The sequence below is a fragment of the Blennius ocellaris genome, assembly GCF_963422515.1.
Source record: "Blennius ocellaris genome assembly, chromosome: 8".
In the NCBI taxonomy this organism is placed as follows: domain Eukaryota; kingdom Metazoa; phylum Chordata; class Actinopteri; order Blenniiformes; family Blenniidae; genus Blennius; species Blennius ocellaris.
Genome location: NC_137657.1, coordinates 8,546,797 through 8,572,562, shown reverse-complemented (window position 1 = coordinate 8,572,562; position 25,766 = coordinate 8,546,797). Strand labels below are relative to the sequence as shown.

The window sequence follows — 25,766 nt, the reverse complement described above, 5'->3', positions numbered from 1 at the left end:
TCACCTTCCGGGAAGCGTCTCTTCACAGCACTCAGCCTGCAAACATGCAACCGGGATTGCTTGTAATTTAACACCAGCCTCATTATCTTGCCTGAGAGGAGACGGTCATCAGATCACACTAACGTTTTCTAAATCAAGTGACCTGCAGCCTGAGCGACCCAACACTGAGAAGAACTAAAGAGGGCGAATGTAGTTTAGTACCTTCTCTTGATCAACGTCAGAATCTGCCGTTATTACGATTCTTTTCTCCACACGAGTCTCTGAAGAGCCGCTTTTCACAACCTGTGCAAGACGGGACATACAAAGTATTTGAAAGGCACGTAGAAACGGGACGTGAAAGGAAGGGGGGTGTGAATCCCACTGCCGACCTTTGAGATGTGAGTGGTGGTGGTGGTGACTGTGGTGCCGCTGATGGTCTCCGAGGTGACGGTGGACGTCGACGTGCCGTCTTTGTCCTCGTCTGTCCCGTCAACGGCTACCTGAAACACACCAGTGGGTGGGGGGGGGGGGGGGGTTCGACTGAGTGACGGCTTACAAACGACTCTATCCTGAGCACCCAGGACCTCCGCCCACCCCCACCACCACCACCCTCCTCCCAGACCTGCTTATCGTCACCTTCTGCTGCCGCCCGAGCGCCCAGAGACCGACGAGGGCCGAGCTGGTCGGAGCCCCTACCTGTGAAGACTGATAGGTGACGGTCTTGGTCGGGACGATAGGGACCTCCGTGGTGGAGATGCCACTGGGCAAGGAGTTGGAGGCAGCAGTGATGGTGACAGTCTGGGTCTGCACCAGAGGGGGCTGTGGACACGGGAGCATAGCTCCATGAGCAGCTATGTAATCAAACACTTGCGCATCTCACAGCAATCACTTCCCTTTCACGCCATGCGTTTCACTGCAACACCCCCCCCCCCCCCCCCCCCCCCCCACACACACACACACACACGCACACATCACCACCACCACCACCACCACCACCACCTCGTCCCTTCACTGAGCATGTTTCAATCATTATTTCTCGAAACAAGAGAGGAACCCCGTGATCTCCACCCCCGTCACCAAGCACTAGAAATGAGCCGCCATGCCGTTAGTGGGTTGGAAAGATGACGTGAGGTCAATGTTTTCATTGTGTGGAGGAGGAGAAGGAGCGACCCGTCACCAGAGTGAGAGACTGAAGCGCGTCACTGTGCGAAACACCTCTGCAGCAGCTCGCGGTACATTCTCATATTTCATTGCCACCGCTACTGATTCGCAGGTGTTGATTGGCCGCGGTGTGCTGCAAAGGAGCCAGCAAGTGCGGCGGCCGCCGGCCAAGCAGGGAGAGAGTCGGCGTGGCACCCGGGGGGAGTCGGGAGGCTACCTGGAAGCAGCGCGTGACCCGCGGACCGTCGCTCCCGAAATAGGAAACCGGGGACGAGCCGGCGATCCGCCCGGGCAACTCCGGCCCTCCGGGACGCCGTCCTTCGTGCTCCCGCGTCTCATCTAAAGCTTTACGGGAGGGAGGCAGCTGGGCCATTTCCACTTCTGCCACCGGCACCGTCCCCAACACTACCGGGTCTTCCCGATCGCGCGGGCCGGTCGTCCACGGGAGCGCTGTGGGCTTCAGCTCTAGCAGTCTCGCTACCGTGGCTCACGGCGGGACTGGGTTTGTCTGAAAAGCCCAAATTACTGCTGGTTTCCTCGCGTGTGGCCTTTGTCTCTGAACCATTGCAACGGAAACTAAAGCTCTAAAAAAAGACATAAAATAGTCACTTTATGATCCTGGTCGTCTCTCACTGATAATGTAAGAATATCAAGCCTGTACATGATTGAAATAACAGTAAACTATGCATATAAGGTATATGTGAGCACAAGTACAAAGTATTGACATTATTTAGTACAACAGATCCCAGGGAAACCAATGGCCTGGTAGTATTTTATGGTTAAATCACCTTTATATCAAATTGATACTTTAAATGATCTCATGTTGGGTTGTATGAGAAGCTTTTCACCCCCATCCCGCTGTAATGCATGGAACTGACATGTCCTTATATTAGGAGATGCAGATAATTGTACTGACAGAAAGCAGACTTTTTTTTTTTTTTTTTTTTTGCAATATTTACAGAGCTTTACTTGGCTGTCTGTTTTCTCACTAGTGGAACTTCAATATTACAGAAAAGAAGCCACCATCATTAACTGAGGAAGAAATGTCACTCAACCCAAAAAGCTTATAGGCTTTGCAGCTTTATATCAATCTAATCTGGTTTTATTTCTGCAAGCTTCACTTCCTCATGGTGAATGAAACAAGTGCTGTTTACACAAAAATAGTCAAGAAATTGGATTTCCCGCAGCTCGACAGTGAGTCTGTCTGTCTACCACAGGAAGACGACTGTGGATGAGAAGCTCAACCAGCCTTACTTCATATATTCTGAACCACAGAGCGGATCATTTGCATAATATTAGCTATATATATATATATATATATAGTATATATGCATCAGTCACTGTGCAAAAGATTTAGGCAACAATGACACAAAATGTTGCAAAGACAGAAGTTGAGGAGATCGTCTCTTGACAGAATGCAAAGTAAATGAACAGAAGATGAATTTAGGGTTGAAACTTTTAGGGTGAAAGTTCAGCAGGGAGATTATTGAAAACACGTTTCAGATCCAAGCACTGATCCGCTGGCTCAAACTCTTCTGTCTCTTCCTTTGCCTCACAAACAGACTGCGATATTGAACATTATGTCCAAGAGTCCTAATTCACCCATTTACCCTAAGATAAGACTTAACATCAGTTATATGATTTGGCTTATTGCCCCTATAAATGTGGACGTCAGGGTAAGTTTTGCAGTAATAACACCATTCCTGTCAGACATGTTGAAAGTGTTTGCACAGTGCCGTTTTAACTTGAAGAATGTGTCCATGCTGATAGCAAAGCCGAGCCTTATCTGTCTTGAACAACATCTATTTCACAAGAAAAAATAAAAAAAAACAGTCATATGATCTGTATATGGAATGCCTTTTATTCTTTGGTCAGGCTTGATTGTCAAACTTCATGCAACAGGGAATGTCTGCAGCTGCTACACGCTGCCTGTCAAGTACTGGTGCAGGACAAGGAGGTTACTAAGTATTACAATTCAGCTGCCTCATCAAGGTTTCCCACCTCAGGAACACAAAAAAAAATAAATGAAAAATACTATACGGTGAAGAAGAACATTGACATTTTCCCCAGAAACGAGACTGATTTGTGTTCTATTGTGCAAATCACGTGGGTCACAGTGGTCAAATTATCCAAGGACTGATAGAAACAGTAGCTCCATGTGTGTATAAAAGTGGGCTCAGAGTGACACGGTCGGACGTTAAAAACTCCCAGATAAAATCCACTTGTTAGCAAATGTTTGATGGAGCGTTAAAAGTCCAAAAAGACATCAGAGAAAATGCAAGAACAGCAGGAGGTTGACAGTCATATTCAATCCTAATCAGTCTCTTTGTAAAACACGTCTGAGTCTGGAGACGGCGGAGAAATTGCGTCGCAGTGGGAAGAAGAAGAAGAAAAAGAAAAAAAAAGTAAAGAATCAAAAGTTCAATAGTTCAGCTTCGCAGGTGGCGCAAAAGGATGGGATGAAGAATGCTGGAATGATGTTGCAGAGGAGGCGAAAGAAGGAGGGCAGGAGGAGAGAAGGCGAGGAGCTGATGGTTAGATGGAGTGGGCGCGGCCTCCGCGCGGGGGGGGGGGGGGGGGGGGGAGGGGGGGGGGGGGGGGGTCACATTCACACCTGTGTGGGCTTGGCGCCGGGTGGAGACGGCCCCTCAGCTGCGTTTGGAGTAGAAGTCTAGCAGGGGGCCGCGCGGGAGGCGGATGACAAACTGAAGGGGAGGAGGAGGAGGAGGGAACAGACATGAGAGAGAGGAATCCGGCGAGGTCAGTAACGACCGACTGAGCTACTGAGACTGTAACATCCAGCAGGCTTCATTCCAGGAGAAATCTTTGTGATCCACAACATGGAAACGTTAATGCAACATGCATTTTTTTTTTTCTTCCCATGTCAGACAAGTCTTGCTTTTTTTTTTTTTTTTTAAAAGAGAGAGAGAAAGTCATCCACACTTGCAGCAAGGCACCTTGAAACTACTGATCTCAAATAACAGTTTGTGAGAAATATTTACAACATGAGCGATTTAAAGAAAGACTAAGCCGGAGGTCTGTAACCTTTACCATCAAAAGAGACGTATTTGTCACTTTCCACCAAATTAAAATTCTTCTGTTTATTCATAAAAGATCACACAGCTCATTCAGTTATTAATGAAGCTTTGTTAAAAAATACATTCGTAATGTTTAGAATTTTAGCTTTTGTAGCCATTTCTTTTCTCATCATGTTTGTACATTCTTGACTGTTTCAAACATTTTGCTCCTTTTATTGCCCATCTTTATTATTAAAGTCACGTTTTAGTCCATCCTCTTTCCAACTGTTTTTTTCCCTGGTTTTTGGCAGTTTTTGCTTTTTCAAACAATTTTTATGAAGGTGAGTCTTTTTGAAAATAACCTCAAAACGCTTTTTTTTTTTTTTTTTTAAATAAGACAATAGGATGAAAATTGTTCTATATATAATGTTCAGAGAGCCAATACAGAGGAACTAAAGAGCCACTGGTTGCGGCCGCCGGGACGAGGAGAACAAAGTGAGGCTTGTTTTTAATTAACACCATAGTCCTCACAGAGACAAATAAGCTTCATTAATGTTCACTTTTCTCAGAGTTTTCCATCAGTACAAATGCTCTTTGACTGGAGCTTCAACCGAATAACAAACTGGCTGGTAAAAGTGTTGTTTATGAGGCTGCTTACATCAAACACATGTTGGTTTTCCGGCACTCAGTGATCAGGTTATTGTGCTTCCAGCTCTAATGCATCCTGACAACACGACATGCTTGAAGGCCTCGCGTTTCCAGTCTGTAAGTGCTTTTGTGTCCGAGCTGTCAGGAAGGCACTCCATGCAATAGGCATGCAAAGTGACTACACATTTATTCATGTGACAACAGCGGAGCTAATTACAATTTTGCACTTCACTGGAAAGCTTTTATGCAGTAATCTGAACTGAAACCATTACTGGCAATAATAACAGTATATTAGCTGTGCTTTGACATCTGTGTTATTGTTTACTACAGAGGGAGATTAATTGCCGACGCAACTGTGAATGAGGCCTTGTCTCTTTATAGAAAATAACAACCAAATCCTTGGAGAGAGCAGCAGCCAAATAAATAAAATCGTGAAAGCAGCAGGAAAAGAAAATGAAGGAAAGGACAGGGGATGAAAGGAAGCTCAATGATGGAAGGAGGGACAGCGAAAAGGGAGAGAAAACTATTTGGTTCGAACGTGCAAAACCTCATGGAAGTGGTCAGCTTGGTGTCATGCAGTAGAAAAGGAAGTCGGGTCTGTCAGTCATGCAGTGCAGACATGTCATGGCTGAGAGGCATCCAGTGCAGGTAAGACCAGTCTTGTTCCTCCAAAAAGATGCCTCGCACAGATCAGTCTGTTGTGTCGGGAAGCGAGAGTCACTGCATGTGTGTGACTGCATTCTCCATACGCATGCGTGTGTTGCAGACCCCATGCTGCAGCTTTGGAGAAGACTGTGCATGCGTACACAATGCTCAAACTCTCAGAGGACCATCGAACAACAACAACAACAAGAACAACAGCAGAAAGAGCCTCTTTGAATCATTCATTCTACTGAATGTAGTATTTCAATTTAAAAAGAAATCTTGTCCAATAACTGCAGAAGTAAATCTAAAACCAAAAAGAATATGGACAATCTCGTGTTTTTACATTACAAATGTCTGTACATTAGATATGGTAGTGTTACTAAACCATAGCAGCAATTGAAACTCTTCTACCATGTCTGACGAGACCAACAATTTCCACCTGTGAGTTGTGTAGCTTTGCACACAGGTCGTTGGATTTTGAGCACCTTAAGAAAGGTTGTATTCATTTTCCCAAACAAAATAGTCTTATAGCTGAGATGTCTCAGAATCCATCCCAATGTAGTTCAAAACACTGCGATTGCTCGACGTTCTTGCCAGACAGGCAAAGCAGCAATTCAGTGTGATTCCAACTGAAAACTTGTTGCCAATTTGTGTATCTTGTCGCCTGTGTTTCTCTAAGTTTTCACAAGTTGTCACAGTCCAGTGAGAGAGGACTGAAATTGAAAGGCGTCACTCAACAACTCCTTCTTATTTGTACACTAGATCAACTTGAGGAGACTCGTCAGCTCCTGCGTGAACACTTACCCCGTCTGCACCGGCCAGAGGCTGACCGTTGATGCCCAGGGTGCGGAAAGGCGAGTGCGTGGACAGGCGCTTGTCCCACTCGCTCGGCCTGCTCTCCGGGACGGACTCCATGAAGTTCCTCTTCAGCTCGCTGATGCTGGCGTGATGCTTGATCAGGTCCTCCTGCGGCTTGTCGAAATCCTGCATGGAGGAAAGATGGGGGGAAGGGGGGGGGGGTGACAGAGGAGTGCAACCAAGACAAAAGGAGCAGGGAAACAATGGAGGGGCAAAATACACAAAGTGAAAGTTTGTTGGGAGTATGGAAGGGAAGTTGAAGGATAAAATGGGAGAAAGGGGAAGATTAACAAAAGGGAGAGAATAAAAAAAAAGGAAGAAAAATCAGTCAGATTGTCACTTTTCAGCTCCTTCAGAGCAAATCGAGCTGATTAAACAAAACAAGCAGAAGCGAGATTAACAGGTGATTCTAAGGAAAACACAAATTAAAGGGGTCCTTTATAGTCTAGCTGTCTACACTATGTGCTGTCTTTACGGATTATCAGCGACTCCTTTCTTTAAAAAAAAAAAAAAGGATTCATGAGCGCTGACTTTGGTTCAACAAGGAGTCGGTGCCATGATTTCATCAAAGTGGATCATTAAGCATTATTAAGTGGGTGGAAGCTAAAAGCTAATTAGCACAGCGTTAAGGATCTGTTTCAGTGCATCAAGGCTGCAGTGAAACGTGTTAAGAGAAACAGGCTGCAAATCAAAGAGCAGGAGAGGCGATGACAGCAGACATGGGTCGAGCTGTTGGAGATGAAGCCCCTGTATAGATGGAAACCTGTTCATTTAGGACAAATGAACAAAAAGCAACAGTGGAAGCATTGACTTGCCAACAATTAGCACCAAGTTGATCTTTGTAGTATTGGGAGCAGTCTTAGGAAACGTACTGCGGTTTCGCTGGTAATCACAACCCATTGTGGTGCTAAAGAACAACTTAATGATAAGTGTTTCTCCAAATTGTCACTTCTTTCAAACACAACACAGCAGAGATTTATAATCAGATTGACTTTCATTTCTATAGCCAAGAGATGCGTTTGCATAATTACTGAGGAAGTGCGATGCCTTGCCGACAAGTTGGAGAAAGAGATGGTGGAAAACAGAGCAGAAGCGGGAACAGGAGAATACTGATGATCTAGAAGTTTAATTCAGTCGAACTGTTAATTAATCAACACTGGCATGAAAAAACCCAAACACATTTGGACTGTACTTGACTGGCTTTGACCTCAGCAGCATCATTAACATGAACACCAGCATTCGCATTTTGTTGGAAGCTCAACAGCACTCTCCTGAATCAACCTGGATTAGAGTTGTGTTGCCACACACACACACACACACACACACACATACACACGCGCACACACATTAATCATGTGATCTACAGCCACTTATTTAAGTCGATGCAGAAAATGTGATTTGTGCCACATGCAAGCGTGATATTAAACAGCAGCCTGTGCGCCAAAGAGCAAGAAAATACAGCCGGAGACCGACCGTTTCCAGAAGGGATACAAACCTCCAACATTAAAAGGCTATGTCTGACATAAATTGAGTCACCCTCAATTTTCTTAGCTCTTTTCTGTGAAAAATGAAAAGAACAAAAAAGGTGTGGTTTGTTTCAGTTCTCCTAAAGGCTGGCATCAGACTGCCACAAGTTGGACATGCATACTATGACGACAGTGTTAATACAACAGACAAATAAGACTGCATGCAAAAAACTCTTTTGGGGCTAAAGTTGCACTACGATAGAACAAAGAAGATACAGCTGACTTAAGATTTCTATTCTCATAATTAAGAAAGAAACAGAATGGCAGCGACAGATATGTTGATAAAACTGAAGTTATCATGCCCCTTAATAATTAAGTGCATTTATGCTATAACCATGCATTTGTGTGCATTCCAGTGTTTACAACAGCAAGCAATGAGAGGAAATGAAGACCATGAAAACTGTTAATCCACAAAAATATTGTTAAAGATATTCTGAGGCAAGCATACTCTCACCGTACTGAAGTTAAACGCTTTATTTACACGGTACCCAATATTTAGAAACCCTACCCATTATTACAGTCTACCGCTCAAACAAACTATGTGCATCGAATCTGATGTAGAATTCATTTCAGACCTAAGCTTTATGAAAGCACAACATAACAAGAAGGCGAGATTAGTTCTTTTTTTTTTTGGTTTTTAAATGAGAAGCTCTGAATCGTCAGGATGAAGGTGGAGAAATGACTACGGTTAACATGTACGGCGCCACGAGTCTGACCTTTCGCAATCGCACCACCTCCACGCTCGACATCTCAGACTCGTGCTACCCGAGGGAGGAGAGAGGGACACGGGTTAGCATCCGCTGCCAGTCGGCTGGAGCGCTTCACGTCTCCCATGCAGAAGAGGCCAGTGAAACTAACCTGGATGTCCCCATTGATGGTGGATATCACTGAAGAGTCTACTTCCCTCTGGGCCCTCCAAGCTGCCGACTACAGCAGCAAGAGAGACACAGTTCATATTCAGACACGCTTTGTGGGATTTCTGCTCCCTGCTGGAGCTTTTTTTTTTTTTTTTTTTTTCTTCTCCGGTTCATTATCAATTAAATAATACTACAGAATAATCTCCCCATCAGCTTCTAGTCACAGAAATGTTAAGTACCTTGACCTCAGCCTCGACTTTAGACGGCTCCACCGCTTCTACTGTGACCTCCAGCTTTCGCTCCTCCTGGCGGCTGGTCTTGATTGGAGTGGAGGTCTGGGGCTGGTCGAAGGGGGCCATGGGGATGCCGGCCTCCATCAGGGCAGCTTGGGAGAAGACCGGAGCACTGACGGGACGCGTGCCCCTCTGTGTGCTTACGGCAACTGCAGGGGGGGGAATGCGGGAAAAAAAAAATGAATAACAGGAAATATGTCTTAGCGTGCAGTTTTGTGGAAGGATCACTCCAGAGAAACAGCACAGTGACACACATAATCACCTCAAACAAGGCAAATCTATCAAACTTTTGGCGGTTAGTCTCCGTGTTATCAGAAAAATCTGAGCGTTTGAAGCATATACTGTACCTGCATCGATTCCCTGTGTTTGAAAAAGCCATGCACGCGTCACGGCCTGAGGCGAGCCGTGCGTATATGAGGACAAAGCGGGATGAACAACAAGCGCTTGTTACGTCTCTCAAAATCCAGCAGCGGATGGAGAAGCTGATGATGTTAAGAGTTAAATGAAGCCGAACTCATGAAATGTTGAGAGTCCATGTCAGTCTGCAGACCACTGTACAATCACAGCCTCTTGAACAACGGTGAAAGCGGGGGACTTGCGACAACAAGCCAGGGTATCTTAGATGTTAGTCGTGAAGCCATGAAAGAACGAGGTGTGAGCTGTTCATCTGCGGGGGAAAATGAACCCGGCGAAGACGAAAAATACCTGACTCCTTGAGGTCTACATCAAGCAGTGTGAACCAGTCATCATTGACATGTGTGCGAGTGAGCGGGCGTCTTTCTTCCACGATTCGTTTCTCAAACTGCGGCCTCCTCTCAGGGATAGTGATCCTTGCTTTGGCCACAGCTGGAGCTCTGACCTCTGCTGGGTCGCGGACACGTTCGGGCACAGCAACTATCACAAACATAACCAGGCGTTAATGCACAAACATTTTCGGAAGAACGTATTTTCCCACAAAACCAATAACGCCGCGTTGAATCACATTTGAATAACTGCAATTTAAAAGCAACTCCAAAATATATTTGAGCTTGACAACGTTATGGCGGATTATACCTGATTTCTTCGGCGCCACATCGAGAAGCACAAACCAATCATCGTCCACCTCTCTGACTGGACGTGGTTTCTGCTGCCACGTCTCCTTCACTATTGTAACGCTCTGCTGCACTCTCTGCTCAGAGACTGCAAACTGCTGCCCTCGGGCTGCTGGCGTCACTTCAGAATACACGCGGACCGGCTCATCCACAGCCACTGACACACAAAGAGTAGCTACAATTAGACTTGAATCAAGTGATCAATGTGACCTAAAATCGCACAGACACCATGTCGGTCAGCCTGGTTCCACTCAGCAGTATACCTGATGTCTTTGCTGAAACATCGTGGAGCTCAGACAAGTCATCGTCCGCTCTTCGCAACTGTGGTGGTTTGATCGCCACCGGCTTCACCGGTGGCCTCACGTCCTCCGTGATGAATTTGGGTTCAGCAGCGGCGTCAACGGCACGCTTGATCGCGGCAACTGGCGTGACAACATGAGGCTAAATCAATCTGATGCAAACATGTCAGCAGATGTGAGCGCGTCGGCGAATGAAAACTACCTGGAGGCACGACAACGGGCCTCGTCTTGATGGCGTCGAAAAGGAGGAACCAGTCATCGCCTCCCACTCGCTCTGATTTTTGGCTCGGTCTAATCTCAGAGACGCTTGTTCTCTCTTGCCTGCTTTCCTCAATAATTATCACCTCCTTCCACGTTCTAGTCTCTGTGGTTGTCACTTCAGCCGCAAATGTCCTCTTCACGTCCGGAGTCATATTAACTGGAGCAAGCGGCATAAACACAAAGACCCCAAGAGGTTTACTGGTGCACGCGCCGAACAACCCATCAGCAGGACGAAAGCTAAAAATGCCATCGTTCCTGAGTGAATTCTGACATGCTGCAAAACTTCTTTTTTTATTATTATTATACCTGCTGGTGTGATTACTGCCTTCTCACGGTCACGGACGGCGTCTAACAGCACAAACCAGTCATCCTCTCTCTCTGGCAGTGGCTGTGAGGGAACTGCTCTGATCTGTTCAACTTCAGTCTGAAGCAACTTTGGCTTCACAACCTTCACTTCAACTGGAACATCTCGATAGATTTTTGGCATCACAGAAACTGAAAAACAATTTATAAATCAAGTTTGGCGACAGATTGTCTTTGGGGTAATAATTTAGAAATAAAATGAGGCTGTAGATACCTGGAGGCACATAGGAAGTCTCTTTGGGAACAACATCAAGAAGCAGAAACCAATCATCCTCCCGCTCCCTCACAGGCTGGAGGACTTTCTGCATCTCCCCCTCTGTCAGTATCACATTCTCTTCAACTACAATCTCCCTCCTGGACTGTACTGCTTTTACTTCAGTCACAGAAGAAATGATCTCTTCCTGATAGACATCAGCCTGGGAAACTACTGCGAAACACAAGGAAATAACACTGTAATGCACTGAAAAACAAAGATGGACGTGTTAAAACGGACTGAAACAGGTTTCAGATCTGCAGTACCTGGTGGCACAAAGGATGGCTTTCTAAGAGCATCAAGCAGCACAAACCAGTCGTCTTCTCTGGCCGCCACAACCCGTTGCAGCGCTACTACTGACTTTTTAGTTGGAAGTTCTTCCGTTTCAGTTCCTCCAACCAAAAACTCCACCTTTTTCTCCCTCCGTACAACAGTTGTTACTTCAATCTGAGACACGCCTTTCTCTGAAGACACTTGAGTACGTTCTGCAACAACAACTAAAACAGAAAGAGATGAAAACTCTTAATGGACAGTACTCATGGCGAGAGAAGCAGCTTATTTGCTCTAATGGCGCTGCAATGCGGCGGGGGCGAAGGCTTGCCAATACCTGGTACATACGACGTTTCTCTGGGAAGGAGATCCAACAACACAAACCAGTCGTCTTCTCGGTCCACCGCTGGCCGTCGTGGAATTTCTTGTTGATATTGTGTCACCTCTTTTATCATCTCTCTCTCTTCTATTACCGGTTCTTCTTTGGCGTCTTCATCTTCTGCAACTTGAGCTACAGCGTCTGAACTCTCTTCCTCCAGCTGGACTTTTTCTTTCACCGCAACTGATGAGTAGAGTCAGGATAGAAGCTTTTTCTTCGTCAAAGGCGGAAAGCGAGCGAGCACAAAAAAAAAAAAAAAAAGCGCAAGAAGCCCAGGAATGGATTTGAACGAGAGTCGCAATACCTGGTGGTACATATGATGTTTCTCTGGGAAGAAGCTCCAGTAACACAAACCAGTCGTCCTCTCTGTCCTTCACTGGCTGTCGGGGGAATTCTTGCAGATGCATCACTGTGTCCTCTCCTACGTCTCTCTGTTCAAGCACTAATAATTCTTCTTTGGCGCCTTCATGTTCTGCAGCTTCAACTCCAGAGGAGGAACCCTCTTCATCCATCTTGACTCGATCCTCCACCGTAACTTATAAGATAGATTTTTTTGAGGGGCATCAGATGCAGCAATGTCCATCTTCTTTTGTAAGCAAGCAAGCAAGCACAAAAAAGCACAAGGACTACAAAAAAAATGCTGAAAAGTGCCATATGGTGGTACATAAGAAGCCCCTGGGATTTCGTGTAGATATCTTGATGCCTTTTCTATTATTGCATTCTTTTTAACTATTCCTCTCATCATATCTTCATGTTCTGCAGGTCAAAACACAAAAACAAATATTTCCTCAATTCTACCTTGAGACCAATATATCTGACAGGTCGGCACTTCATAAGCAAGCGAGCATCAAATAAAGCCAGTGTGAGTGACAATATTTTTTGTTAAACAGAATAAGGCATGGAGCAGTACCTGATGGTACATAAGAAGATTTTCTTGGAATCACATCCAGGAGCACAAACCAGTCATCATCCCTCTCTGTGATGCTCTGTGGCTGTGGGATCTCTGCTACACGCCGTGCTTCCTCTTCTCTGATTTGCCTTTCCTCTACCTCAACCTCTGTTCTCGCCACACGTTCTGTGACCTCTGTCTTTGAAGTGAGATACTCGCCTTCGTCCACCTGGGTACGTTCCACTGGGGCGACTGATCGTGAGAAATGAGGACACGGAAATTGCATTTGAACACGGGAAACCAAAAAAAGGCTTGTTGCAAGAGAAGCAGTCGACGATATGAGCAACACAATATACGAGGTATTTTAATCTCATTCCCTCCAGGACACTGGCACCTTTTACTAGAATATCACAATAAAAACAATATGACAGTTCTTATCAAATTTATTGAAAAATGATTAATACGGAGCAATTCTAAAACATTTTGAAGGAAATATAAGCATTTTATAAAAAGTGGAAGTCAGCCTCCTGAAGCCGAATGATGCCATATTCACCTGCAGGTACGCATGTATGACACTCCCCTGTGTTTGATGTGATGTTGTCACTGTTGTTGTTTCTATCCCTGTATGCACTTTCTCTATCTCTCTCACTGTCCACATGACCTTGTCAATAAATCAATATCGAATCAATGAAGTTTCCACCAGGAAGAGTTTGTCAAATCATTCTTTCGCAATGAGCAGATCTGTTTTGGCACCAGAAGGCCCTCGGATCGATCTCACCGAGGGGATAAACTCCCAGACATGAAGAAAACAAAAGAAAACTGGGGAATGTGGAAGTCTATAAGCCACTGCTTGCTAAAAATGAGCGATTGCTATGGTTTAAGGATACATCCACCTTCAAAACATGTGATCGAATTAAACTGCAAAGCATCCTGAGCGATTACTGCAGCACACATATAAAGCTCATGTGCACTTCATCTTTTGTAAATAACGCAACTGCTTGTTTTTATGTGATATTGAGAGCATTTTTTAATTCAACTCACTTAAAAAAAAAATTGGAAAAGTGTGTAATTTTATAAATGTCTTTTTTTGGCCTTTGGAATAATAGATCACAATTGTCTGGAGGAATGTGGAGAAGATAGATCTTGTTTTTAGAGCTTGGAAATATATAATTCTACGAACAAAACAAAATTTAGTTGGTTAATTTATTATTTTCATGTAAAAAAAAACCAAACATGGCCTTTACTTCTTTACTTATATAGCAATGTAAGTATATTAGAAAGATTAGTCCAAATGCACACCAAAATACTGTACCTGGTGGTATGTAAACAGGTTTGTATGGAGGCAGGTCAAAAAGTAGGAACCACACGTCCAAATCTTCCACCTGAGTCTCGGCCTGAAGCAGCTCCGTGACGTCTCTCCCTGTCCTCTCCTCTAGTAATTCTGATTTTTGCTGCATGACCTGTTCCTCCATGTTCCCCTGGGAAACGGCACCATACTGAATCTGCACACCTTGCATACTTTCCCCTGCCGGTCCTTCTACAATAGTCACGCGCTTCTTAATCTTCCGCTCCATCTTCTGGTATGTTGCTACAGAAGTAGTGCCGACAACGTCTGGAGAGCCAAACTTCTCCTCCACCTCTTCTTGCCATTCTCTTTCTATCTGGCGTAATCTCTCTCTCAAATTATCATCTAGCAGAGTCCCGTCTGACACCTCGATGCTGCTCTCCTGTTTCACCGTGACCCCTTCATCTACAGGCAACAAGTCTTTGAAAAACACCTGCCTTATTTGCTCGCCCAATTCATCTTCGTCAGCATCTTCCGTGTCTATTCCTTCTGTTCTTATTCTCTTCACAGATTTCCTCACCACCCTTTCTGTGACCATCTTAGCTTGTCGTTCCTGCTGCATGGCTCTCATTTCCTCCTTCAACTTCTCCACCTCTTCTTCCCCGAGCTCTTCTTCTATCACTTTCAGGAGTCTCACTGCTTTTTCATCGACCTCTTGCAGCCTTTCCTCGAGGTCCCTCACCTCCCTCAGCTTCATTTCTAAAGCCTCCCCCTCTGCCATCTTGTCTACGATGGTGATTGTTTCCTGCATCCTCTCTATGATCCCCTGAGTACTCAGCTCCTGCTCTGCGTCAGATAGAACAGACTCCTCCTTCTGCAAGTAGCGCTGGCCAGCAGGAGAGACTGGGGAACGACAAGGGAAGTGAAAGAGTGAGCCAGAACACGGACGAGGAGACGGTTTCCCGAGAAAAAGAACAAGAGTATAAAACTCCACAAACAAATGCACGCAAAGAAACTCACACAGAGGTTTTCCACCGGCCTCACTGGAAGACAAGCCGCGGATTCGATCAAAGTTGAAAAACCAATCGTCTTGCTGCATCGGTGATGGTTGCAATAGCCGGTCCATAGAGCTCTTTTTTGACAAGCTGATTTTAGCTGACAACACCAAGAGACACAATACATTTATATTTTGACGTCACATCAAAACCAAATATGAGTGTAGATCGCCACTCTGAATCCAGTGTTGCTCACTGTTCAGTACCGTAAAAGTTGAACGGAGTGAATGAAAAAAAAAAAAAAGGAGCGGTGTAGATACCTGGTTGTTTCACAAAATCAAACGTTGGGCGATAAGGGAAAGGAGGCTGGCGATGCAAGAGGGCCGACCACTCGTCTTTCTTCCTCAGCGGCTGCTCGCCAGTCGGCAGCTCCTCTCCCGCCTCGCCGACAGTCTGGCTAACGGTTTGAGAGGCGGCGCTCTCAGACTGTGCGGCCTGCCAGGTGACTGTGAACGTTTGAGTGGATTGCCCTTCCTCCCAGGACTGAGAGAAAGTCTGCCGAGACTCCCCTCTGGCTGCGAAGACATGACGATGTCATGGCGGTTATGTAATCGTTCTGCTGCAGCGATGACGACCACTGTGAAAGCCTCACAGTGCTTCAAGCATGTTTTTAACCCAGCTGGATGCCAAAGCAGACGGTTGTGAGTCCAGTAAGACAATGTTAGTACAAGTAGGAGGAGGAATGGACGCCTTTAATACTGCAGGACGAGAGCAAGAGACGCACATAACACTGTAAAAGGTCCCAGTTTTATTTTTAGTGACAGCTGCCGGTGATGAGTGAGTCTGTCAGTTAGGAGGTGAAACCAACAAACTGCAAGCAAACGATCCTTGTTTTCCAACTCGGATCAAGCGCACGCTTATGAAATTGCCAAAAACTGATGAACAGCGGGCTCAAGCTGACAATGGTTTTGTGTAGACGAGTCCATGAGTCTCTAAAGATATGCTGGGGTCACATCAAAGAATGGACAAGGTCGGAGTGGCTCCTGAAGGGTGAACTGGGCCAAAAGCAACATTTCCGAGGTTTAAAGCAAGAAAAGGCAAATGGTTCTCAAAAACGAGTGTTAAATGGCGCCGTAAGCAATTAGTGTGCAGCGTCACACACTGACCGGTACCTGAGAGATCAGGGGAAGGCTGCGGTTTGTCAGAAGCCATCATCAGCGACCAGTCATCAACCTCAGACCTGGTTGATGCTGACAGTCTCTGCAGAAACTGTAGAGTGTCCTCTCCAGCTGCAGGAGCGAGACACATCAGCGAGCGGTTTATATAACGCGAAATGCACTTTTCCCTCACCGCTCCACACACTCAGACGTACCTCCGTCTAGGTTTCGGGACAGCCGCTTGCTTGCAGAGCGCGTGAAGCGAGGAGCCGGTCGGTCGATCATGGAACTGGCCTGGCGGGTCTGGGCCTGAGTGCGACCGCTGTACCTGAACTTGGAGCCCAGCACGAGGAAGCGGCGCGACGAGGGAGGCTCCACGGTTGAAACCCTGAGCGGGAGATATAAAGTTTGACCGTGTTAGAAAACATGTCAAACAAAAGACAAGTGTTGATGTTGTGTAACAGACGAAACCTTCAGGGATTAATTCTAAGGTCAGGACCATGAGTGTGTAGCTTTTCCTCTGTGGTTAAACAGCCAAGGAGCCGATAAAAGGCTTAGGCAGCAGTGACCACAGAGCCAATTAACCCGGGGAGAGCAGGAACCTGAGCATGACCTCTGTTGCCAGGCAGAGAAATGTCATTCAGAATCAAGCCGTCTTTACCTGAAGAAGGTGTGATGTTCAACACAAACTTTCCACAGCTTCTTGGAGGCTTTGTAGTTGGGCAGCTTGAAACCGATGGTGCTTTCATACTGCTCTTGCTGGAAGGAAACAAGGTTAAAAAAAAGTTTTTTAAAAATCCATCAAATCACATTATTTGTGTGCATCTTTTATGAATATCTGGAATTGATGCATGGATAAATATAGCTCCCAGCCAAGTCAGAAAAGCCAAAGAACATTTTTAATTGGAAGGGATTAGCATGCATATCATTTACCTCCGACGGCCTGATTTTGATAAAGAAGCTGCTCCGTTTGTAAGAGATCTTGAGCACTTTGGGCCAGGGGAACCGGTTGATCCTCAGCTTGTCCTTGTAAACCATCAAACCACCGGAGCAGACGCCCAGTGTGATGTCGACCCCGTCCAGATCCTGCCACGCAAAAGCACAGGATAAGACAGTTCCAGCATGAAACGCTGAACGCACGCCGCCCTGCACTTACAACAAACTGTCACTGGGAGGCAGACTTTCTCACACATGAGACCGTGTTTGAGGTCATGGAGTTTGAAACGTTATTAATCTCTCTGGGTTTCTGAAAGGGGCCTGACATCAATTTTGTAATTAATCCTGGATGCCACTGATGTAACACAAGCGAGATACACAACAGCAAATATGGCAAATGTTTTAAAAATTAAAGGAAGTACATAAACCGACTTGTTTTTTTGTTTTGTTTTGGGTTTTTTTATTTCTACAACAAAAATATCCAAAGTTTGAATCAAAACAAAGTTTACCTTCGCTTGGTGCAAGTCAACTCCATACATGGCAAGTTTCTTGGCGTTCTCCAGAAACAACATGTCTGCTTGGGCGGGACTCATTGACCTGGACACACATAGATAAGAGAGGCCTTTTATTATTATCCAAACGTTTAAAAAAAACACTAGAGTTTAAAAAAAAAAAGAAAGAAAGAAAAAAGAATGAAACAGTAAAAGATGTCATGCCAGTTCAATCCAATCGGCGGTAATCACCTGTATGTGCGGTGCAACTCCATCACTTTTTCCTCCAGCTCTTTACTCTGCCCGGGGGCCAGGTTCAGATCTTTGACGTAGTCGGCTCCGTGGAGCTCCGGGTCGTACTCGCCCAGCTCGGACTGGGCGGTGTAGGAGCCCAGCAGGGACAGTGTGACGAAGGAGCAGGGGAGGATGCCGAGCATGATGTCCTTCCTCAACTGGACGCAAAGAAAGTACCTGGAGAGGAGGAGAAGAAAGGGGAAAGAAAAAAAAAAGAAGTTAAAATCAGCTTTTCGTGTTAAAATATCAATCCAGAAGTGAAACAATTTGGGTCATCCAGTGATGGAGGTGTTTTTAATCTGAGAAGTTGGGTGGAGAGATTTGTCTCCATCAATGAGAACCTGATGAAGGAAACTGCAGTCAGTGCAGTATTTGGGTATAGTGAAGGTTCCAGACACTCACCTGGTGAGGTCTTCAGTGAGCTGGGCAGGATCCGGAGGGTAAAACTTTGCGCTGAATGTAAACTCGTAGACAGCACCAGAAACCTGTTTCCGGATCTCTTTGCCGGGGTCCAACCACGTCTGAGGAAAAACATCGGGAGGGACAAAAAAATACTAAAGGTTAATGATAAATCTCTTCCCTGTGTCATAGAGATGATCAGTTTGTGCCGCCAGCCCACCTTGCTGGTCGGAGTTTCCCAGTTTGCGAGGCCGAAGTAGTCTTTCTCCATGAGGTTGATATGGTCACAGACCTTTGTGAAAAGTTCTTGCCCTTTAGCATGTTTCTGAAAAGAAAACAGAGAGAGGGTTCAGAAAAAAATGGATCTGGAGCCACACTGTCGCACAAAGAACCCGTGTGATTTGGTCTCTTACGTCGAGTTCACACTCGAACGGAGTGTCGTCCAGTAAGGTGACTTTGCATTGCATGGTTTTCTGATGTTTGGAGCCTTTGGCCTCTTCAGTTTTCTGCTCAGTCTTCTTCTCCTTGGCGGGCTTCTCTTTCTTTGCCTGCTCTGACGTCTTTTCCTCCGGCTTCGCTTCTTCCTCCTCCGGCTCTGCTGGTTGTTCTTCTTGTTTCTCGACTGTGTCTTCCTTTTTCACCTCTTCGGCATCTTCGGGGTCCTCGTTGACTGCAGTTTCTGCTTTCGCCTCCTCCTGAGGGGGCTGACAGAGGAAACGAGACAGTTTAAAAAGTGTATATGAGGAAAAAGAAGACAATACAAGAAAGTCTAACATCATTCAACAGTTATTTGTTTTGTCAGTTATTTATAGCGTATATACTGGAATCTCCCGTTTTTGAGATGTTGTATTTTTCATTGTTATGACTTGAGCTCAGAGTATAAAGAGAAAAAAAAATCAAACATGAATGGAACTAGATGGCGTATAAATTAACCTCCCGGTATATTCTCCAATGTAAAAAGCTCTTTAATTATCGCTGTGAGGCAGTGTGGACGTGCAGATGTCGAGAGTAGCTTTGGCTCAGACCGGCACGAGTGAGTGCTGCTCCAGAGCAGCAGAGGTGCTCCGGCTGAGGGCGGGCGCCACATGATGAAAAATTCATTAGTGGGAAAAGGAAAAAAAAAAAAAAAAAAACAACACAGCTTTGTCGACGACGACTCACTGAAGCCACGTGATCCTGTGTGAAGGGCTTTGTTTAGAACCTGGTAGTGACGTTTAACTCTAAAAGCACCGGAGATTGTGAAGTTTCTGTTGTGTTTAATGCTACAAATTGAGCTCGGAGTTTGGGAGATTTGTCAGATGGGTCAAATATCCAGATGTCATGTCTTTAATTTCTCGTCTTCGGTTCTGACGTAGTGCATCGACTCACCTGCGTCTCTGCGCTGCTCACTGAGTGTTGATCAGGAGTCGCCTCCACCTCCGGCTCAGTTTTAAGCTCGGGCTCTGGAGCAGCGATCGGCGCTTTCACCTTCTCCTCGCTCCCTTTCTCCTCCTTCTTTCCTTTGTTCTTCCCTTTCTCCCGTTTCTTTCCCTTCTCCTGCTTCTCCTCTTTCTTTTCCGCCTCCTTTTCCTTCTCCTCTTTCTTCTTGGGCTCCTCTTTACCCTTCTCCTCCTCCTCCTCCTCCTCCTCCTCCTCCTTTTTTGACTCCTCTTTAGGTTTCTCCTCTTCCTTCTTTTTTGCCTTTTCCTCTTTCACTTTCTCATCCTCCTTCTTCTTAGCCTTTTCCTCCTCTTTCTTCTTTGTCTTTTCAGCCTCCTTGGCTTTCTCCTCTTCTTTCTTCTTTGCCTTCTCCTCCTCTCGCTTCTTTACTCGTTCTTCTTCTTCTGCTTTCTTTTTTGCTTTCTCCTCTTCTCTCTTCTTTACCCTTTCCTCTTCCTCTGCTTTCCTTTTTGCCTTTTCCTCTTCCTTCTTTTTCACCTTGTCCTCCTTCTCTTTTTTCTTTGACTCTTTCTTTTTGTCTCCTTTTTCCTCCTCTTTCTTTCCAGCCTCTGCCTCTTTGCCTTTAACTTCAGCAGCCTCCTTCTTTTCCTCTTCCTTCTTCTCTGACTTTTCCTCCTCTTTTTCTACACTCTGCGGGGCCTCCTCCTCCTCTTTCTTTCTCAACTTCTCCTCTTCCTTTTTACTTTCGCTCACTTTTGCCTCGTTCTTTTCTTCGGCTTTCTTCTTGGCCTCTTTCTTTTTCTTTTTACTGCCTTTTTTCTCAACTTTCTCTTCCACCTTCTCCTTTTCCTCCTTTTCTTGGACTTTTTCCTCCTTCTTCTTCACTTCTTTGACCTCGGGCTTCTCCTCCGGCTTCGCCTCCTTTTCTTCAGGTTTCACCTCGTCTGACTTCTCCTCTTCTGCCTTGTCAGCGTTCTCCTCCTTGTCTGCCTTTTCCTCCGCCGCCTTCTCTGCCTCGAAGCCCTCTCCCTCGGAGCACTGCGAGCGCCGCTTCAGGAAGGACGTGAAGAGGCGAGAGAGGCCTTTGCCCGCGGAGGTCCTGGTACGAGGCTTCAGCTGCTCCTCCTCGGGGGAGGCAGCGACGTCGGCGGCGGGCCCGGGCTCCGCCGCCGCCGCCTCCTCCTCCTCCGCCTCCTGGGGCTTCTTGCGCGACTGCTCGCCCTCCGCCGCCGCCGCTGCCGCCGCCGCCTCGGTCTTCTGCTTGCTCTGCGGTTCGGGTTCGGGCTCGGCACCGCTGGTCTTCTGCTTGCCCTCGGTGTCCGCCTCACTCACAGCGCTCGCCTCTGTTGTCATGGTAGCCACTGGGAAGGAGAGCAGAAGGGAGTCAGGGAGGGTGGAAAGGTCACGGCGCTGTGCAGAGTGTCGGGGTGCACTTCGCGGCTACGCCTGGTACACAGCAAACAAGGTTCGGAGCAACGGGCTGCTCACCTGGGAGCGGGAAAACCTCGCACTTCCCTTTGCTGTGAGCGCAAACAAAAGGTCACGGACGGGCTTACCCACAATGCCTCGGAAAGTGAGGAGTGCATTTCTACGCAAACATTATATACACTAAGGTTTTACTTTTTTTGTCTTGTGGGAAAGTGAATGAACAAATAAATGAATCTAATAAGCAAACAATGACTCTATGAATTGATGAAACATTTGGCAGATGAATTGATGAAAATAGAAATAATTTAAAAAAGAATCCCTCGTTATAGCTCCACTACTCTGGCCCAAGGTATTGAATTCTAAGTTACAACTGCATTTAATTGTCCTCACATCAATACTCACATTATTCCTCAGCAAGCACAACTCAGACTCATTCTTTAAAACATGAATCCAAACCACCACCCACAGACTGCATTTCAACTCAAACACACATCGTCACTCGCAGACACACAAACGTCATGTCGCCGCACAATAGACTCCCTTGTTGAACAGTGTGTCTGTGTCTACAAGGGGCTCTGAGGATGAACTCGAAACGCTGCCCATTGCAGCCTCATTAAATCTCGTTCACACAAAGGAGGCATTCTGCTCTGGATCTGCTTATTAGCACCGCCTGGATCATCCTCGCACAGGATGCCCGGCTGTACGTCTCTCTCTCTCACACACACACACACACACACACTCATCCCACACAGGTCACCTAAGGCATTGGGATTAGGACGCATTACCATATAGTCCTCAAAAGTATACAGTCAATACAATGTGCTAATCACATTTTAACATTCGTCTTTTGTAATCTGCCTGTGATCTGAGGGCAAAACTAAGAACAAAGGTGCCTAAAAATATCACGATGTGTCTCGCTGTCACCGTGTGCAGTTTAATGAGCACAGCCTTGTTTCACTGATGTGGCAGCAAGAGGACAGATCTGGTATATTTAGAAACTTCTAACCAGCTGATTAAATTGCACTAAAATACACTATTATGCAATCACACTGCACCTCTCCCAGGTGAGATCTATCAGTTACAATGGCGGTGATCACGGCCGGCTCCGATATTCACAAAGACAGATAAGCGCCCCCCCCCCCCCCCACCCCCTCCGTCAGGGCCTTGTCTAATTGGTGACTAATGTGGCTGTGTTTGGCTCTTCCATATGTAGTTCAAGTCCCACCCCAGTCTGTAGGGAGGGAGGGAGGGGGAGGGGAGGGGGTGATGCTAGACAGGCAGACAGGCCAATCTTCCAGATGTACAGGGCCGCCCCAAAGGGGCGCAGCCCGGCCCGCCGCTATACCATGTGCTTCTCACTGGCACTACGGGACAGCAGGAGGAGGGGGGGGGGTCTCACACACACACACACGCACACGCACACACGCACACACACACACACACACACACACACACACACACACACACACACAGGACCAAATCCTCTTTAGCCCTCCCATTGTTTGTGTCCAGTGACCAATAACTGTGCTGCACAATATAACTAATCCTGGCAACCCTTCCCCCAACAAGACCCCCCATAGGCCTATTCCCTAGGTCACCACACACACATATGCACACACACACTGGTATGCATCAGTGCTCTTGGGCTCCTCTGGGTCTTTTAATGCTCTGTCATCTCAATTCTGATTGTCAGGAAACAGACATGCTCCTAATGGACCAGCTGAGCTTGTGTCTGCTGCCTCCTCCATTTTGTGTTGCTTTCCTAACATCTCTGCTGTCAGCCAGCTGAGCGGCGTGAACCTTCATCAGCCTTCAATCACGACAGCCACAGCTGATCGGTGTAGCATCCCTGCGTGTAAAGAGTACAATGATAATTAGATGAAATATTACTGTGCAGTGAAAAGAGGAAGAAAAAAAAATAAAATCCGCCCTCAATTGTGCATAATTAGTGTGCGTGATGTGAGAAATTATAGATGAAGTAGGCCACCCCGAGCTCGGAAAAGACCTGCTGGGTCAGGTGCACACACCGGGACTGAGGTTAAATAAGGATTTGATATCGAGCTCCTCTTAATTGAGTCCAATGTGCCTGCAGGAAGCCAATCTGATTGTCTGAAACCATTTGATTTGATTCAGTAAATTTCACTTAAAACTGAATACAGATCAGCCTTAAACTGTGGGACGTTTAAATTATGTATAGTTAATGTGTTTTAATTCAAACAAAGGGGAAAAAAAATGTTAGGAGTGACATGAAACGACGTGTTTGAGATCAAAACTTCATCCAATTACAAAAAAAAAAAAGAAAATCACTTAGATATTAATCGGTTCGGATCGAAAAATGACTATTTAACATTGATGTTGCGGTGCTGACGCATGTACCTGTGAATATGTTTGTGTAGCGAAGTGAGAAGACGCCAATCGATTAAGGAAGATCTCACAGAGGTTGAGGAGGTGCGTTATATAAATAGCTACATGTTCGCAAGATGCAGGGACTCATTAGCTGGGCCTTCGCAGACAAGCTCATATCTATTTCTGTACGCCGTTTCTTTCCTTCACACAACACGCACATGTGCACATGCATCATTTACATATCCGGGCCTTGTTATTCGGGACCGTATTTATTTCGCACGCAAAGCGCTGTTTTTTGCCGGCGTCGACGCCGGGCTGTGAAGAGCACAAGACGTATGAAGACGGTTACAATGCAGGTATAGTAGGACATAAAGAAAGCAGGTTTCCTGGGCACAGCTTAAGGAATTAGAAGGAGTTTAGAGTTAATCGTCCCCCCGAGGGCCCAAGTGAGATTATCTCCATCTACCTGCCTACAGAATCTATCTCACTGTCTCCCTCCACTCTGATTCTCCCTCTCGCAGTTGCTAAGTCTCTTTGCTGTGTGTATGTGTGTGTGTGTGTGTGTGCATGCATCTGTATGGGTGTGTGTGTGTGTGTGTGTGTGTGTATGTGTGTGCGTGCGTGCGTGAGGGGGAGAGAAAGAAGAGCTGGCAGAAGCACAGTGGCGATCCGCTGTGCTGATTCATGGTTTTGTGCCGAGCCCCGCCTACCTGGCTGAAAATCAACAGAAATAAACTGAAGGCCAAGATATCAGTCCTCCGGCCACATGGCGGCTCCTATTAACCTCTCTGCGTAAACACAGACGCACACATGCCAACAGGCACGCCAACACGTGCCTCAATGATCTGTCCGTTAAGTTAACCTACATGAAATGTCCAGCAAACCTGTAAACTGAAAGCCAATGGGCAGGCAGCTACTTCTTTTTTTTCTTCTTTTTTTTTTTTACTTGTGGGTGGGAGCACTCGGACAAAAGGGTGCTGGGGTTAATTTTAATCCAGTTTTCAATGTAAACCTATCCCAAACCACGTTCTACACCAATCAATACACACAGATGGCCCGAGAGCCCCCACGCTGTAACATGAACCGACATGGGAAAAGAATGAAGTAGTCCGATTGATTGACTGCGGTTGCCTTGAAAGCAATTTGGAACTCGCATCCAGCATCGCCTCAGAAGAAGGAGCTTTACATCCGCACCATATTGCACATTTTGCTGCGGGATTAAAAAACAAAGATGGTACAATTTGTTTTATTCCTCCATTTGAATAGGAATAATTGTGTGGATTGATTTCAGAGTTTTGCTTCAAGTTTGAGGCCAATCGAATCACTCCTCGGCCTCATTCACAAAGGAAAAGAGCAAACGGCCACTGTAAGATGTGTAGTGTGTTCCCTCTTTAGTAGCGCTCACACAACAGAGTAGTAGTCTAACTGCACGAATGCATCATAACTCCCAAAAGAGGATTAACACCAGCAAGCTCTTCTAGGACCAGGGTGACCTCACTTTCACACAGCAGAGCCAAAAACATCCTCCAGCATCACTTCGGGCAGCTCTGGCTTCACGACGCTGCTGCAGCAGCAGCAGCAGCAGCACTCAAACCTCAAACCCACCCAGCTCGTCTTATCTGTCATTTCTTAACCTCTCTGTTTAGTTGTGTTGCTCATGCAAAACCCTCATCAGTTCCCGCTGCATTAATACCACCTCCCTCTCTCTCTCTCTCTTTCTTGCCCTCATCCTCCCTACGTCATCTCTGCAGCGCTTCATAAAAGATTATCTGACTATATATATTCAGCAGTATCATCAATGGTGAGGGGGGCTTATTGGATGAGTGCGTTGTGGGTTTGCACAGGCGTGCATGGCGAGAGACACACACTGGCAGATTCTGCCCTCCGGCAAAGATGGGATATTTTTAACACTGTGCACGCTCCTCATGGGGGTTAAATCAAGTCAAGTCAGGCAGAAAGTGAAATTCAAAGCGGCGCGATCCTGGAAGAGGATGAAATAAAAACAACATCTGTACATGTGAGGCAGACTCTTGGAAAACAGCGTTGGCACAGTTCTCAGAGAAAGACTTGAGAAGAGATGTACAAAATGCACCAGTGATGAGTTAAAAGATGAAAGCGTTGCTTCACAGAAAAATACTTACATTGAATACACTACTTTTTCCAGACAATCATAAATGTCAGTAGCTGTTATATAACATGATAGTATTTTTTTTAACGTGTAATGACAATACACGCTGTAAAAAGTGTGAGTTTGGTTAAAAAAAAA

General features: G+C 46.0%; 1 protein-coding gene across 9 annotated transcripts in view; it reads right to left on the bottom strand.

The window, feature by feature from the left end:
- Nucleotides 1-25,766, bottom strand: part of LOC308133720 (uncharacterized protein) — a 31,672-nt gene that overhangs the window by 1,688 nt on the left and 4,218 nt on the right. For 3 of the 9 annotated variants that reach the window (XR_013936744.1, XM_080501211.1, XM_080501210.1), the window contains exons 2-32: nt 19,715-21,087; nt 18,760-19,050; nt 18,567-18,671; nt 18,350-18,468; nt 17,906-18,124; nt 17,672-17,759; nt 17,160-17,312; nt 16,888-16,985; nt 16,442-16,614; nt 16,242-16,358; nt 15,390-15,644; nt 15,095-15,229; nt 14,102-14,977; nt 12,811-13,041; nt 12,205-12,435; nt 11,859-12,083; nt 11,518-11,748; nt 11,213-11,425; nt 10,942-11,130; nt 10,577-10,792; nt 10,339-10,497; nt 10,038-10,232; nt 9,690-9,878; nt 8,931-9,133; nt 8,693-8,761; nt 8,551-8,595; nt 7,804-7,866; nt 6,255-6,434; nt 676-798; nt 369-479; nt 202-282 (exon numbers count right to left, since the gene is read on the bottom strand). Coding sequence is in view for 8 of the 9 variants with exons in the window: in XM_080501211.1 (XP_080357337.1) it covers nt 202-282; nt 369-479; nt 676-798; nt 6,255-6,434; nt 7,804-7,866; nt 8,551-8,595; nt 8,693-8,761; nt 8,931-9,133; nt 9,690-9,878; nt 10,038-10,232; nt 10,339-10,497; nt 10,577-10,792; nt 10,942-11,130; nt 11,213-11,425; nt 11,518-11,748; nt 11,859-12,083; nt 12,205-12,435; nt 12,811-13,041; nt 14,102-14,977; nt 15,095-15,229; nt 15,390-15,644; nt 16,242-16,358; nt 16,442-16,614; nt 16,888-16,985; nt 17,160-17,312; nt 17,672-17,759; nt 17,906-18,124; nt 18,350-18,468; nt 18,567-18,671; nt 18,760-19,050; nt 19,715-21,079 (6,948 nt within the window). In the remaining variant the exon portion in view is untranslated. Of the gene's footprint in view, nt 1-201; nt 283-368; nt 480-675; nt 799-1,363; nt 1,725-3,767; nt 3,846-6,254; nt 6,435-7,803; nt 7,867-8,550; nt 8,596-8,692; nt 8,762-8,930; nt 9,134-9,689; nt 9,879-10,037; nt 10,233-10,338; nt 10,498-10,576; nt 10,793-10,941; nt 11,131-11,212; nt 11,426-11,517; nt 11,749-11,858; nt 12,084-12,204; nt 12,436-12,810; nt 13,042-14,101; nt 14,978-15,094; nt 15,230-15,389; nt 15,645-16,241; nt 16,359-16,441; nt 16,615-16,887; nt 16,986-17,159; nt 17,313-17,671; nt 17,760-17,905; nt 18,125-18,349; nt 18,469-18,566; nt 18,672-18,759; nt 19,051-19,714; nt 21,088-25,766 lie in introns of those variants that run through there. The other 6 variants (XM_080501212.1, XM_080501215.1, XM_080501213.1 and 3 more) reach the window with 6 other exon arrangements.